Here is a 16,837-nt window from a genome sequence, read left to right on the forward strand (position 1 = left end):
CCTGACACATTCCATAATATTTAAACAGGGTGGGGGGAGAGAAATCACCAAAGATGTTACGTTTAGAGAGGACATTGACATGAAGAATAGGTAAATTTTGTTTTTCAGCCACTGGGAAAGCAGACCTCGTAGGAACTCAGAACAAGTAGGAGAAAAGATTTTTTTTTTAATTTTTTTTTTTCCTTGTTCTTTTTCTTTTCAAAGATGAACCTAACTGCGCTCAAAGCTTTCGTGGGCTTGCTCTGGAATTGCTGGGTTCTGGTGGGTCACGCACAGGGAGGTTTAGGAGACAATCATGTCCATTCGAGTTTTATTTACAGGAGGCTGCGGAACCATGAGAGAAGGGAGATTCAGAGAGAGATTCTCTCTATCCTGGGTTTACCTCACAGACCCAGACCATTTTCACCAGGAAAGCAGGCTTCTTCTGCACCCCTCTTCATGCTGGACCTGTATAATGCCATGGCAAATGAAGAGGACACTGAGGAGCTGGAGTATTCACTAAAGGGATCAATGGCAGGGGAGAGCAGAGGGATACGGAAAGGATACCCTGCCTCTCCAAATGGATATTCGCGGAGAATACAATTATCTCGCATGACCCCCCTGGCCACACAGAATCCTCCCTTAGCCAGCCTGCACGACACCAACTTTCTGAATGATGCTGACATGGTCATGAGCTTTGTCAATTTAGGTACGTGAAAAAATTTTCTGTTTCTGCTCTCTTTGACAAACTGTTAGCCTGATCTGGAGAGGGGCAAATCTCTCGGCCGGACCGTAACCTGTTCTAAAACGGCAGGACTGGGCATGGGCTGCTGTGCCACTGGTAAAAGAAAAGTCGTACTGAAGGTAAAGTAGCTACGTTGTAGGTGGCCATGGAAAAAGATTTTTCTCACTGTTTATATAAAGTCAGTTTCTATAACTCCCCTCTGCTGGCTTCTGTTTTCTTTCTTTCATTGATGTAATGAAAATTCTAGCCTTAGGCCAACTAACTCCTTTTTTTTTTTTAAAATCTCAAAAAATCAAACACTTATGCCTATTGCTTGGTTATTTCCCTCACTGTTTTGCTTAAAGCTCAGACATGAACAAACATCAGTTGTTAATATTTTAAAGCCTAGAATGTTATGAAAAGGGAAAAGTTAAGCCATTTCCGAAAAGAAAAAAAAAAAAAAGAAAAAGTTTTCTTAGGTTATGTAGGTTTTTTTTTTTTTCTTTTGGTAAGAGTCACAGTTTTATTATCTTTTCAGCTGGATGGCTGTTTTTTTAAATAATCTATTGCTGTTTCTTTGTTATTTCTATTTTATAACCACAGACTCTCTTTTATTATACTGCCATGGTGCTCAGAGTCTGCAATGGTTCTTACTTTCTGTGTCATAAATAAATTAAATAACAAGTAGAGTATTAAACACCAGAAACATGCAAGAAAAGAATGCTTTTGAAAACGATATCAAATCAGACACAAAAACTGATAAAACTAAATTATATTGGCTTCTGAGTATAATAAATATACTTACCAGTTACGTTGTGGTTAAAAGAGCAGTTAGAGATTTGCTTAATAGAAGGCAACTTAAATGTCATTAAGAAAGCTGCAAACAATTCATGAAATGTATTTACTATTTTTATAAGTATTTTAAATGCTGCAGGACTCATAAAGTTAGCTAAAAAAACCCTTCTTGTTTGATCTGAATAACAAGAGATTTAATTGAAAACTTGAATTTTCTCAATAAACTGGTACAAAATCTGATGAACCCTTACTTTCCAGGATAATACTTTCTGTAGAAACTTTTTAAACAATGGCACATTTTCTGAAATACCTTCAGATTATCACACACATTCTGTACCTTTTATGTCTACCAGGTCTTTAATCCTTGCTGCAGGATTAAAATTGTTTCCAAACACTAAAACCCTCAACAACTTGATTTTTTAGGAAAATGACAGCCTAGAGTTTAGTTGCTGTAATAATAAAATTACTTTTCTTTAGTTACATTGCAGATAAGGAGGTGTTCAATTCTGAGATCTTTTTCCTTAAGAGTAACACGTCCACAACTCTAAATATGTTTGTTAGTTGCTCTTGCTCTTGAAATAGCAGACCAGAAAAAAAGGAAACCTGATTTTGGAAAATGTGTTGCTCATCCTTTAGGAAGAGTTACATATTATCTGTGTATTGCTTTGAAGTTATCATTATATGCCTCGATTTACCCAGAGTATCTGGACTCAGCTGAATTTAAAATGGCAATGTTGTAAGGGAAATAGGAAATGCTCTGATCTCCTAAGCATTAGGCAAAGCCCTGATCCTGCAAAAATTTTCCTTGTGTGTCCTGAGAAATACCCTCAGTAAACACGTCTCAGACCATTTCATCAGTGGCCCAGAGGACTATTTACATGGGACCTAGCCTTTGATTTCATGAAATGTCTTTGATTTCATGAGGACTTCTTGCAGAGCATGAGTAGAAGACTTTGAAGGTTCAGTGTCGGATATGTCCTAGCCTGATCCTTCTGCGTTTCCCCAGACAAAAACCCTCTCTGGAAGAATGCAAGTTTCCACTGAGTGTCTTACCTTGACTGGGAAGTTTCTAATATTTGTCTCATTTTATTGGGAAGACAGTGTTGCCTTAAGAAAGTAATTTTGAGAAGCTAAACTGTATCTTACATTTCTAAACTGTGAAAACTGGGGGTGAGATGCTTTATTTTTCTAGTGATTATGATTAATAGACACCATTAACTTATAAAAAAACACTGTGTAAATACCAGGTTTTGTTTGGGCTCTGTGAAATTAAAATGTGTCTCAGCCCTAAGTGAGTCTAAATCCTAATTCACTTTAAATGCCCTTCCATACATGCTGGATATTGTGGTTTATCATGCATTCCACCGTGTAACATGCGTAAGAAATATTGATGACTGATACAGATTAGCTTCAACATTTTTATTAAACAATCCTATGTTTCGGTATAATTAACATAAAAATGAAATAAATCACAGAAACAGGTAACCATTTTGTATGATTTATGCAGCATAAGATCATGACAGATGAGGGCAAGCTCTTTTAATGTACAATGGGGAAAAATATGCAGTGATAAGTGAATGTTAACACTGTACCTTAAAATCAATAAATGCTGATGCAGCACAGTAATAACTCAACCGGTTTTAGATTTGAAGCCTCAGTCAACTTGCATCAAATTAATCTGCTCTGGAAGTAGCATACAACATGTTCATACTTGCACACTGTTAATTACATAAGGTGTAATTATAAAGCTTTATTAATCATCATGATATTTTAAATTAAAACTTCTGTATGTGGTTGTCGCCAGTTATAATAATTTAAGACATATATTTTAAAACAAGAAATATGTCCCTGAGATGTTGGGTAGGAATTATTAAGCATAAGCTTGAAAAGGCTGAATAAGATTAAAAAGTAAAGTAAAAAAATAGACAAGGACAAATAATAAGAATTGAAACCGATATGATAATTTTGACAAAATTCAACTTGTCAAAGTTGCAAAAACCTCACTTTGAAAAACAAATTTAAAAAGTAATTATCAAGGGAACTGCAATTATAATTCTGTCAAGCAAACAGGGAGAAAAACAAGACTACATTTACTTCTCCTGAAGTTAAAATTGTAAACACCTGCTCTTTATCCTGGAATTTATACCAGAATTTCTGTCTCTTTCTTTCTTGAAAGATACGACAAGACAGAGACTGTATCTTGTATAAGACTCTGTGCGTTGGCAGCTCTCCATAAATATTGATGAGTGTAACAGAAGAGTTAACTGGGGTTGCTCCAGCAGTCAAAGAATAAATCCTGCACTAAATACACTGGGGTTTTTAAAGATCTGATTATATCACCTACAAGTTCAGGACTTTGGTTTCCTCACTGGGTGTTTTTTTACCCTGTTGTTATATTTTATTATATTGTTGCAAAGCCCTGACTGTTCAGAGTTCTGGCATCTTCTTTTTGGCTGGTCTCCCAAAATGACATATATATAGGATACCCTGTTCCTCAGAGAACAGGCAAATAATACTCATGGAGTCCTACTCACTTTTCTGCTCACTCAAAATTTAGTTAAGGACGGACTTTGTTAAGACAAATGTTAGTGTTCCCACTCTTCACCTCTCACCAAAAGAGCAGGATTGAATAAAAAAATATGTACATGACTGAGGCTTGGAGAAAAAGCAGCAGTTTTATAAACTACATTTGAACATTTCAAGGGCTGAATTTTCCATCAGCATCAAAGCAATCATTAAATCCACTGTACTTAAGTGTTCCTTCTCATGCAATTCAAATGGTCTATATTTTCACTTGTTTACAACACATCTGTAAATTTTTCTCTAAATGGATTGCTGCATTTGCTAAGCAACTCTGTTTACTTTCTCCATATTTTCCTGTGAATTGATATGAACTCTCTATAAGATAGGGGATAAATATATATACATTTTGTGGTTTTCTGTTACGTTTTATTTCTTATCATATAAAATTAATTTCAAAAACTCAGATGTGAAGATAACTAGAAAATTTGTGACCCTGACCTACACATACTAATTGAAAGAAGGATACAGTATTATGGACCTTTTTAAAGTAACCGATACACCCCAGAAAAACACCTTTTCTTCTTCACACACAATACAATTCTGCAATCTTAATTATAATAATCCTCAACCAACATGTGCTGTGATCAGTTCGTAAATCAGATGCTGAAATCAAAGGAAATTTTGCCTGTTTGAGACACAGATGACTGTCCGTATTTCTCCAGCTTCTCTACCCCAAGTTTGCACACTGTCATGAAGATTATGTTCTTCTTTAAAACCTGAATCACTAAGCAAATACATACATTCACAAGATTTACAGCCCATTGTGTTCATCAGAGAATGCTAGCATGGCAGAGAACAACTTTTACACAACTACTTTGAGAAACCTACCGTACGTCAACCCACACTGAATACCTGTAAAAATATATTTTCCTTAAACACGAAAAAGAAAGGATTCCTAACTGCAATCAGACCTCGAGTGTATAAAGTAGCTGGTTTCTTAAATTAAACTAATTCAGTTTCTACAACCTTCTACTCACAGCTAACATATCATCAGCGAGGGATATGGAGTGCTAAGCTATAAAATGCCAGGAACTGTGGAAGGGGAGCTGGATTTGAAGGATACACGCAAAAAGGCCTCAAGATCATTAACATCTCTCCTCAAAGCTTAGGAATGAGCACACTTTCTTTTTTCCTTTTCCACTGTATTTCAGATGTTGCTGTCTTAATTTTAACCTTACATGAATTTCCTTGGCTGTGGTACAGTTTTAGTCCCTTAAATGCAGGCTTCTAATGAAAATATTGACACAAGCTTAACTGAAGTGACGGAAATAGTGCTATTATCTTGCCTTGGACAGAGGGAGGCTATTACAGAGATAAAACTTTTAAATAACGAGTAGACCCCACGTCTTTAATTGAGGAGTTGGATCAATACTGAAAAAAAAAAGAGAAAATATTTGTGAAGTTTTTTTGAATGGCAACCCAAAGTCAATAACATGGCATTGTTCACTCTTTTACATAAAATTTAAAGGAAATTAGATCAAGCAGGTCTCATTTAATCTTCACCCAAAGTGAAGATGCCAAGTGATTACTTGGCATCTTGAAATCCTAAGATTTTTTTTGCCCCTTAATGAAATTGCCGTCACCCAGTCAGTGAGCTGAACTAATTTTTTGTGTCCCAGGTATGCAATCAGGCATTAAAAATAACTATTAATGATGAAATAATTTCATATGATCAAATTAAATATTAAGACAGCTTTTTGCAAAATAGGTTTATTTATTTTTAGAACAAAAGGACTTTACCCACGGGATGACATTCCCTAAAAATCCTCACCCAATCCTTACAATTCGTTTTTGTGTGATGACAGAGCAGGTTGTTATGGATTTTATTTAATTTTGAGCAAGAAATATTCTTCATATTCCTTTTTTGAATTACACTACATTTGTTGCTTTATATTGAAATATTTTATATTTCCTTTGAAATCTCTCTTGTTACATGAACCTTATGAACTATATAACTCTACCTCAAAATAGGTTTGTGTGTGATCCATAAATATCATCTAACAAAATAATGTTTTTATAACTGTCAATTAATTTTTTTGCCAAAGTTAACACTTTAAATCCAAGTAAATTATTGTATCTACCCAGCCAAAAAAATGTCAAGCTCTCCATTAACTGGGGTATAAAACTGTCTGACTTTTCTTGCCGACAGACTTGAAAGAAATTGCAGATAACTGAAGAGAAACTGATTTAGCAGATGGTTAGACGTGCATGGTGAAAAGCTATATATATGTATGGATACATATAAATACATATTATTATTAATATTTTTCCCATTGGGAAGAATGGCTGACCCAGTTCCGCTTCTTCTTTAGAAAGTGCTCCTTTCCAGACTAAACACAGACTTTGGGTGGGGTTGTGGGGATTGTATGTATTGTACAGTACATATTTTCCCAGGAAAACACAATCTCTGAGTGACTCTGGCTAGCCATGAAAGAGAAAGTGGGAGGCTTGTGGAGACGCCTCTGTGCAGAGGGTATTAGGGGAGGAATCTGCCTGCCATGGAGTGGATGGAGAGCCTCTTGGTTCTCTTCCTAAACCCCGGATTATTTGCTTAAATAGCAGGACAGCTTTGGCACATACATGATCTCCCACACTTATTGCTCCTGTTATTATTTTCTCTGAATGTTAAATTATGCAAAGAATTTTACCATGGCTACCTGCCTGCTTACTGCCTGAGTTATGGAGGTAATTACGACATGGGCAGTTCCATTTTCTTCTCTTTTTAGCCATGGCAGTTCCTTTCAGCTTGCTTTCATAGGCCCACAGACTAATAGACTTTTGCAGAAAATTGATTGATTACAGTCTGATCATTCTAGGTGTCATCTGGTGTTTCCACATAGCTGAGAATGAACAGTTTATGAAGTGCCAATTGCAGCCTCCCGCTAAAGAAAGGCTCCCCAGGGCTTCAGGAGAGCTCTGGCTGCTACCAGACTTCATAATTATTTCCCACACTTTTCCCCGTCCTCTCCTCCTTGTCCATTCCCTTGTCTCTAACCCCCGCCGTCTAGGCAGGGTCACTGAACTTTAATTTTATGTCAGTGGCATTTGGCTGCAGAAGGGATTAAAGGCTGAGAAGCGGTGAGACTAGGAGACAGGGCAGGAGATGGAGAGGGAAGGAATGAGAACAAGCATGAGAGGAAAATGGCAAAGCACAGACCAAGCCTTACAGGGAGGACAGCCCTCTTCTTCTCAGGAGGCAACAGCCAATGTGCGGGTCTGGACACAGACCTGCTGGGCATGGGAAGGGTTCACAGCAGAGAAAGAACCTCTGTAGGAACTGGTATTACTGGGAGAGTTAGTCCCGCTCCTGTGTGCCTCACATGGAGCACGATGTTGTAGCACTGGAGCATTTCCCAGGCTAGTAGAGTGGAGGGAAGACACTTACAAAAGTGGAGGGAAGCTCATCATGGTAGGGAGAATTTTTCACTGAATTTCACTGAATTTTTTTTTTTTAGAGTTGGAAGGGACCATATAGATCATCTAGTCCAACTCCCCTGCTGAAGCAGGATTGCTTAGAGAAAGGTGCATATGGACAGAGAAAGGGCAAGTGCGAGAGAAAAGGAGGGAGAACTTGATAAAACACAGATAATGTCCAAATGAAAGATAAAATTATGCCAAGTATAAGTTTCTTCTGGAGAGCCTTACAGGTGAAGGAAGCAGTTTTCTTCTCAATCTCTGGTGGCAGAACGACTACCTCAACCTCCCCAGGCACTTGGCTCCCTGGGCAAAATTTTTGTCCTTGCAAAATAAAACGCATCTCCCCCCACCCTTCAGCATGTGTGTGCAGGGAGTACACAGACAGGCTACTAACATTTGCAGCCATAAATAACCTAGAAGCTAGCTTTTAAAAACCGCAGGTTAAAGGATGAGGGCTGCCATGACGCACACAGAGAGGTTGAGATCAGAGGAGCAGCTAAAAGGGGTCGGGAGAAACAATGAATCCCCTTGTTCTGAGTCATATTTATGAGTGCTCCATTGCACCTAAAGTTCATATTTTATTGGGTAGGCCATGGGGTTTCCCCATTTGCTCATCTCTTAAAATAACACCCCTGGTTAAAATTTCCTATAAAACACAGAAATGCTACAGCAGGCAGAACTTGTCAACCCTGACAACTACATTATTTAAGTTTGTGGGTGGGGTACACCAAGCAGGAGCTGGTTTGTGTTTTGTACTGAATTATGAATTTGTTTCTGTACAAAAAATGACTCTAAAACAAGTAGAAACAGAGAGGTTTTACAGCTCGGCTCTCCACTTCGAATCTTCCCACTAGTATTGAGAGATGCTCCAAAAGGTGAATCTAAATGTTTAGTTCCCAGCTTTTTTTCAGCAACAGCTCCTGTGCAATAGATCAAGAACTTGGCTTTATCAGCTGCTGTTATACAACTCAGTGGCATGTGTAGTACCTTGCCAGAACATGGCTTTACTTTTTTTCCCACTGCAATTCAGGGCAAACTGAAGACAACAGTTATTAATGAGTCAGAGCTTAGAAAACTTATTGGGACAGCTAGTGATGGTACATGATATATATCCATAGCTGATAACCAGTGGCTTTGCAGAAGCAAAACTCCACCTAATTCTCTTTTTGGAAGGCAATCAGAAGGAGATAGGAATTCGAATAGTCAAAACTTCTCTTAGGTTTATTTTTATCTAACCTAGCAATATTCAGACCTCACGAGAACCTAAGGGTCTTTTCCAGCCTTAGTGATTCTGTGATTCCATGCCTTTGTAGACTGTGTCTATTAAATGAAACTATTGTTGTTCTAATTCTCATGTATTTGACTGTAGCTAAATTAATGAAGCTTTATTCATATTATCTGGAAAAGCTGTACCCATAATCCAGAGTATTATAAATTAATTTATTATAAACCAATTTGTCTAGGCATATCCATTTAAAATCTCCTTTTTTTTTTTTTTTTTCCAAAGTGAGGGAGAAATATAGGGGGGGTATTCACCTATAAGGTACTTCAAAATAATTTCAAAATGATATTGTGTTGGACTTTTACAATACGGATGGCATCAGTTTGGGAGGCAGCGGTGTTAAGTTTTGTCCTGGCAAGCCTAGACTACAGAAGAGGAAAAAGCAGGAACACTGAATGATTTGTCAGTCTGATTTTGGACCAGCGGGCAGATGGCACCTATTGGCACCTGGTGCCTGGAGCCATGGGGTTCTAGTGGTATGGTTTGCAAAGACATTAGCTGAGAAACCCCAAAGGTGGGCAAACAGTAGTATGGAAGATAAAGCCATGAGAGTGAGAGCAAGCACAGCGTACAACCCCACGACAGCTGTAGTCTTTGTGGTGATTTTTGATGGCTGAGACCCAGCAGGGACACAACTTTGGGAAGGTTGTTCCCAAGATTACCTCAGCTGGGGTATCCGTCAATAACTACAAGTCATAACATGCTAGTCATCCTGAAGGTTAATCTGCTACACCTGACCAGGTTATCTGGTTGCCTTGTACATGAAATGTGCCCAAATGTTTTGCAGTGAGCCTGTTCCAGCCCCAGCCTAGCCTAAACCTGAAAGTCAGAGAGTGAAATCTCTGAGCAACCAAATAGGGAAAACCTGAAGAGCCTCAGATAGAGAATGAAAACAGTGTACCTCTGTTTACCAGTCCACAAAATGAGGATGGCTAAATATTTCTGTGTTCATTTTCACTTCTCTGCACTCTCACTCTTTGGCCTTGCAGAGCAATGGAATAGCTTCTTCTTATGAAGCCTCTTTTTACTCTGGCTGCGCACTCTGTAAAATACCTTGCTCCCAAGGGCCTCCCAACACCTTGTGTTTCCTCATAGTGATCTCAAGCATTATTTTAGAAAGGGCTAAAAAAAACCTTCTATAAGGGCAACAAATGTATTTACAGATGGTTTTACAAAATAATGAAAAAGAAAAAGAAACACTGCAACTAAAGCACCAAATCTGAGATTTGAGATCTGGTGCAATGGAGAGATGACGTGTAGTTAGTCTAGCTCTTGTTCTCAGAATATAGATTTGTGCCTCTTCGAGGCACGTGTGCATGCATATCAGCCTGTGTGCATAGCTTTGTGTGTGTAATATAGAAAGCTCTTAAGTTTTAGTCATTGGGATTTTTTCCCCCTTAAATCATAATATTCTTTCCCATCAATACTATGCGGCTTTAGCAGCCCTGACCTTTCAAGCTGCCTGTTTGGGCCAGTGTTTATCAGATGACCGTTTGACCTCCTTGTTAATTGTACTTAATTACATCCTGTTGTAACATTTTGAAATAAGGAGGAGAGTTTATGGATCTGCTCCAAAGAGCTGAAGAGTAAAATGGCAGCAGAATTCAGTGGTATGAGGTGCTGAGTAATCTCATAGTTAGGTCAGTAAGATCTCTGCCTTGTCCCTTTGATTGCAAAATTGGGTCCTTAAATCCTTCCTTTTCCATTGAGGATCCTTGATACTTCTGAGAATAAAATCACAAAATTTTCTTTGTTCTGAGAAGGGCTTCTCTTCTCTGATTCTCAGCTTGGAGCTTTCTCCAAAGACATCAAGGAAGGAGTGAGAGGCCAATCAACAGTACTGCAAGGGCTGAAGTTCACATACAATGATAAAAGAGACAAGCCTCTTTGCCATAAATGATCTCTCTGTGGGTTTCCAAAACTTCAGAGTTCCTTATGCTTCCACAGAATTGCGAGTTCCCATGAGCTTTGTGGTAGTTGTATAATATTTGCCCTGAGATTTTTTGTGCATTGATGATTTATGGGCACATCTAAGGTTTCATTAAAGAACAACAATTATCCCTTGTAGTTGCAGAAGAAACAAAAATGAAAACAAATCAACATCCAGAAACAGATGCAGTTCTTGAAAATGGGCACTCTAAAGGCTCAGAAAGCAACTTCAAACACTCCTTATTTTATAAGGCTTGTCATATAGCTGATGGCTTTTGAAACACATGGGCTTGACCGTAGTGCTTCTCTTCTCACTAAAGACAAGATATATGTATATGGTCCTCTACTGTTGTTGTTCCATAGTTCACTTTCCACACACTTGGTTTATAAGATTAGACCTAAAATGAATGAAGACAGAAAGGAATAGAAGCTATAAAATTATTAATACCAAGTAAAAAATCTAGTTCCAAGACTTTAAGAATCACAAGGCAAAAGAATACGCCTTCAATTTTATTTTATTAAAACACTGATAATTAGACTCATTGGAGAATGAAATGCCATGAAGAATTAATTGCTTGTAGTAGTAAACTACACATAATTATGGCATTATTGTAAAAGGTTTATCACTGAGCATGAGTCATATTCTACATAAAACAGACAAGTTATTACTGCTGGGTTGTGAGACTCTAGGCTGACACAGTACTGCCCATGATTATCACTGTGAAGGGATCAGTATTTTAGGAAATGCTAAAAATCTGTACTAAGTCTTTCAGGTAGTGATGGTTAAACCTACAGTTCAGCTACAAACAATTGCATTTGCCTAGTTAATGGTTTTTAAAGTTACAAGCTTCTATGATTAGAAATAGAACACAAATTTGCTGAATAGCATAGTAAGTTATTCAGAAGGCCATAGTGTTTGGTGTTAAGCAACAGTAATTACAGTAATATAGTAATGATACAATTAAATATGACAACTTTCGAGGAGGCTTGGTTATTTTTTCAGAATTTTGAGAGGTACGTGTAATGTGACACAATATAGTATTGTTTATCAAAGTAGTTTAAAATTAGGTATTATTTCAGGATAAAGTTCTTTCTTCTCTTAGATTCTTTGGTGTGCTTCTTTACTAATGTCATCTTACAGTTCTCAAGATGAGTATCTACTTTAACCACATAGGTCTTCAAAAAGTAATGTTTTTTCATCGCTTCTTAAACTATTGAATTAATAATCATGTTTACTGAGGCTGCATATCATAATGAGATCACGTGTACAAGGAGATTAATTTATATATATAAATTTTTAATTTATGTAAATATACTTAAAATAATATTTTATAAAATCTATAAACATATATATTTCATTTTTATATATAGTAATGGAAAATCCAGAGACCGTTTATACTATAGAGTGAATACCAAGTAGATCAAGCTCATGTTGCAATTCACTGGGTCAGAATGGAGGGAGTAATGTCATTAAGATTAACACTATATTGCCTGAGTTTTGGTTTCCCAGCAGTTGTGTATTGCTTTCTCTGTATTTGTATGTATTCTTTAGAAATGGAAAAATACAGAGGCTGTGCTTCCTAGCGTGTGTGTGTGTACAGGAGAGACCTAATGCAAAAGGGGTTCATCACAGGACTCCAATCAATGAAACAGGCATACGCGTGAACTGAAAAATTGACTCTGTGGGCACAACTCCTGAATAAGTTAAGACCTGTTCATCCTGTGTTTACATTGCCATCTGCTCCTGTACAGGAATTAAGCATCTTTTATTAACATTATATCACCTTGGGTCAATGAGATTTACCATGGACCCCATTAAACTGTTCTGCTTCAGCTTGTCTGCAGGTAAGGAGTGTGCTCTCATCAAAATAGGAATGAAAGCAAGCCTCCAAGAGAAAAGACTGCAATGATTGCAGTTGTGGGCAATAGATGGTTCTAAATTACCTGAAAAAGAAAACCAGGCCTATGACCAAAGGCTAGGGCAGTAGTCACTTCTAGCCCTAGTAGAAACAAAGGTTTAGAGCAAACATCTGCAAAGTCAAAGGTTGATCAAATGCTGCAAAATGCATGTCAATTTTTCTTAATGGTGTTTTACCAAAAAGACTGCATTTGAAATAAAAGCACGGTGTTAGTGGTCAGGTTTCCACTCCCTGCTCATTCTTAACCTCTGCTTAGAAAGAGGCCCAAATTTGTCTGAGACATCAGCTCAACTATCAGGGTTGGAGAGAAGCCAGTATTGTACAATACGAGCTTCAGGAGACCATCTTTGCTGTTCCAGAGATGTGTTACACCTACAGATACCTCCACAATCAGCCCAAGTATTGTGTTTGTAAGTAACTTGGCAAGGAATATGAAAAATGCAATCCCAGGTGGAGTAATAGTGAAAATTAAGGAATGATACAATCATGTCCACAGTCCTGGGCAACCATCTCTAGGTGGCCCTGCCTGAGCAGGGGGCTCGGAGTAGATGACCTTCTGAGGTCCCTTCCAACCTCAGTCATTCTGTGACTCGGTTAAAGAGTGGTTACAGAGAAGGAGAATCTTACTCGTCTTATTCATTGACATCAATCATTCCTACTTCTTTTTTTTTTTTTTTTTGAGTGGAGTGATGATCTTGCTCAGACAAGTGTTGGACAAAAAGTTCTGTGCGCTCAAAGTGTCATGCTTTTTCTTTCTACTTTGGAAACCTTTTCTTGTTTTCGATGTCATTTTTCTACTCCTGTATCTCTCTTCCCAAGCCTATCCAAAGTAGCCTACCGTGAGGGATCGCCACCTATTGTTGTGTTGCCTGGAGCTAATCTGAGCTCTCTCATGGCACAAATGCTTTTTGTGAAGAGTACTTTTCCTTTCCTCTGGCAGTGCAGGTGTAATGGCTAGATGGCCAACCCAGAGATCTTTTAATTCACTAACAAGCAGTGTGTTTCTGCTCTGAAAGAGGGTCGAAGTGTTCATTAACTTTGGTAAGATTTAAGTTTCTTTCAAGGTGTTTTTTCCTTCTTGTTGAGGGGATTTATTCCATATGCAAAGTCAAGGTGGGTGAAATAATCTCTCTTTGTGAGAATAAATCATGATGAGATTAGACTACCAGAGCTGCAGAGGAGAGGATGCGGTTTGAATCTGTATAACAAGCTGTTAAAATCACAGCCAGCTCCCAAACCGGCTGTTAAAACCTGCGTCTGAAAGTGCCACTCCTCACCACCGCTGCCCAGTCCTCTGGCTGCTCTTCCTCCTCATCCTCTTCCTGTTTGCCCCTGGGTGTAATGTCTGGGAGGGCCCCTCCCTGCTGTGCATCTGGCCCCATAACTCTGTTTCTCAGCACCACTGCTTAGGCTCTCCTAGGTGGGTCCCCGGTGTTGGCCGATAGAAAGCATGCACAGGGCAAACCTTTCAAAATGAGGGCTAACAATTTCTAAAGGATGAAATTCCAATCTCTTTACATTTTTCATTTTTAAGGTGACGGCTCAGTTAGTACAGTGATTAGCCCAGTATACATTTGGGCACATCAATAAAAATCTGAGGAACTCTGAATTCATTTGAGCCATGCTGAGACACTAGATAAGTACATGGCCTGTAATCGGCTATTTTTTGCAAATGAATTTAATATCCTATCTATAATACAGCACATCAAAATAATTTTAATTATATGTAATAAGCATTTTTCTTGCAATGCTCTTGAGGGTTTCCTTCCTCATCGTTGTTACAGCTGGGCTGTTATTTATGGAATGGTTGGTCGGTGTTAATGGATATGAGTAATATTAAAATACTCAGATGTGAGCACAGTGTAAGCAGAAAATAGCGCCTATCCAGTTGCATCCAGTTTGGCACACAGACACAACTTCCGTGGAAGCATTTCTGACAAATTCCACGGCGGGTAATGGATGGCCTTCATTAGACAACATGTGCAAATGGTAAATGGCTGAGTGACTTGCCACCTCTGGGTGAAAGTGAGCAGGGGGTTAACACAAGCAGGAACTAAGGAGATGTGGGAAGACAGAATGGGCTTTAATGTTTAGCTTCTACTCCGCTGCCAGTTGCCCTATGATGATATATGCCCTTTCACCTTTCTCAGAAGTTATGTTCCATCTGTATACTTTTACAGTGTCAAAACAGTTATAACTTACACCTATTTTCTGACCATTGGATCCCAGAGGTATAACTTTTGTTCCTATTCAGTTGCAGCTGAACCCAAGAGGGATCTTTTTTTTTTCTGTCATTTGTTAACCTTGAGGTTGTGTTGATCTGACATCCTGACTTTCACACACAGTCAGAAACCTGGGAATAACTGTTAGTTTTCTTTGTGATGATCTATGATTAGAGAAAAACAAAATTAAATATGAGAAAAAATGGAAGTCTATTGATAGACAGTATCAAAATGTACTGGCTTTGCCAAAGCCCAGGTAAAATAGACATCATTGAAAATGCAGATAAAATTAACAACCTCAGGCATGGTGATGTAAGGATTAGCTAATTTATCTATGTATCAGCTCAGAACGACATAATACAGTGATCTTTACTCTGATCTGTTTTATTCTTTCAAGTAAAGATTTATTTATCACTGATGAAAATGAACACAATTAAAAACCTAGCGGATATGAATTTTAAAACAGGTATTTGTGATTGGAGTGCCTTTGTAATATAGTAATAGTGGAGTGCCTTTGTAATATGTAATAAAACAATGAAGAAATCAGAGGGTCCGTCCTTGTTACATTCAAAATAGCAAACTGCATGTGATATTTTTCTTCTTTGCCTCTTTCCAAACCCTTGGTTGCGATGTTGCTCTCTTTTGGCACACATTAGTGCTGACAGCACAAAATAGGTCCAAATACGACCTGTTACTGTTAATCCTAGAGCTGTGACTAGCTGGACTTTCAACTTTAAAATTTATAGAGAAAGATTCAGCTGAGACGCTACCACTGTTAGTAGAATTTAAAAGTACATATATGCAGTGTATCTTTTGTTGTGCTTTGTGCTACATCGGAACAACTGGAGTGAAAGTTTTGCATTTGGGAAGCTGAAGAATACAGTGCATTACACTGTCGAAACCAGAAGAAAAATAAGATTTTGAGGAACTTTGTCAACTATCTTTTATATTAGGATCGTGATAATACCCAGACTTAGATTCTCATAATTCTGTTCACTTCCAAAACTCAATCTCTTTTTTCTGGTTACTTATTCCTACTGTTGCGCTGGCCAGGATCAAACCAGCGTAAGAAAAGCAGGGTGTTGCTCTTCCACTTACTATTCTGTATCAACAACCGAAAGCCTTCCAGCATTTAATTATTATTGGAGCAGCTGCAGCACAGCACTTGTTTTGACTTGTTGAGCAAGTGCATTTCACTTGGAAGACACAGAGAAGAATGAACTGAATGAATAACATGTGTTTACCAATGAGTTTTTCAGCAAAACATTGGCTATTGAATGAAGACCGGCAATTTCACTAAAATATCTATTTTACCCATATTTCAGTGTGAAGTAACGAGAAAGCATCATAGGTAATCTCATGGTGGACAGAACACCTGGGAAATTATGCGTGAGAAAGCTGAGCTCAGTTATGCCTCTCTGGTCGAGGCATTCATTTCTTTAGGTCTGTGCTTATAAAAGTTGCTGGCGGACACTGGTATACAGTTCCTGGGAACTCTTTTCTGCTCAGGGTGAATGCTGGGAGCTTTTAATTACATACTGAGCTCTAACTCTTAAAACAATTCATGAAAAAAAAATATTCTCTTTTACATATACAGTTATATTCTACCATGTTTTTGTAGCTTCCATGATTTGCCTAATTGCTGACTACCACTTACTAAAGTTGAATACATTGCATGTATGTTTTCAGGGAATTAGAAAGCAGAAATCACACAATTTCAGAGCCCACCTTAATAATAATTTAGTGTTCCAAAATATTTGGACTTTTTCAAATGTGTATTTTGTTAATTGGTAAGAATCTAATAGATCTTACTGACTACAAAAAAACAACAAAATTAAAAACTTAGAATTTTAATAATATACCAGGGCTTTCCTGGTCATTCTCAAAAGATGTGATACTAAATGCTTGGGTAAGATACATGAATATTTTAACCTATTTTTTTATAAAGCATGGGATATTGAAATGCATATCTTCCATGAGAGATAAA

General features: G+C 37.8%; 1 protein-coding gene across 2 annotated transcripts in view; it reads left to right on the forward strand.

Moving 5' to 3' along the window:
• Positions 1 to 204: 204 nt before the first annotated feature.
• Positions 205 to 16,837, forward strand: part of BMP5 (bone morphogenetic protein 5) — a 54,276-nt gene continuing 37,643 nt past the window's right edge. For both annotated transcript variants that reach the window (XM_074153229.1, XM_074153230.1), the window contains exon 1: positions 205 to 688. In XM_074153229.1, the coding sequence (XP_074009330.1) occupies positions 205 to 688 (484 nt within the window). The remainder of the gene's footprint in view (positions 689 to 16,837) is intronic.

This window comes from Numenius arquata, chromosome 9 (assembly GCF_964106895.1).
Source record: "Numenius arquata chromosome 9, bNumArq3.hap1.1, whole genome shotgun sequence".
Classification (NCBI taxonomy): Eukaryota; Metazoa; Chordata; class Aves; order Charadriiformes; family Scolopacidae; genus Numenius; species Numenius arquata.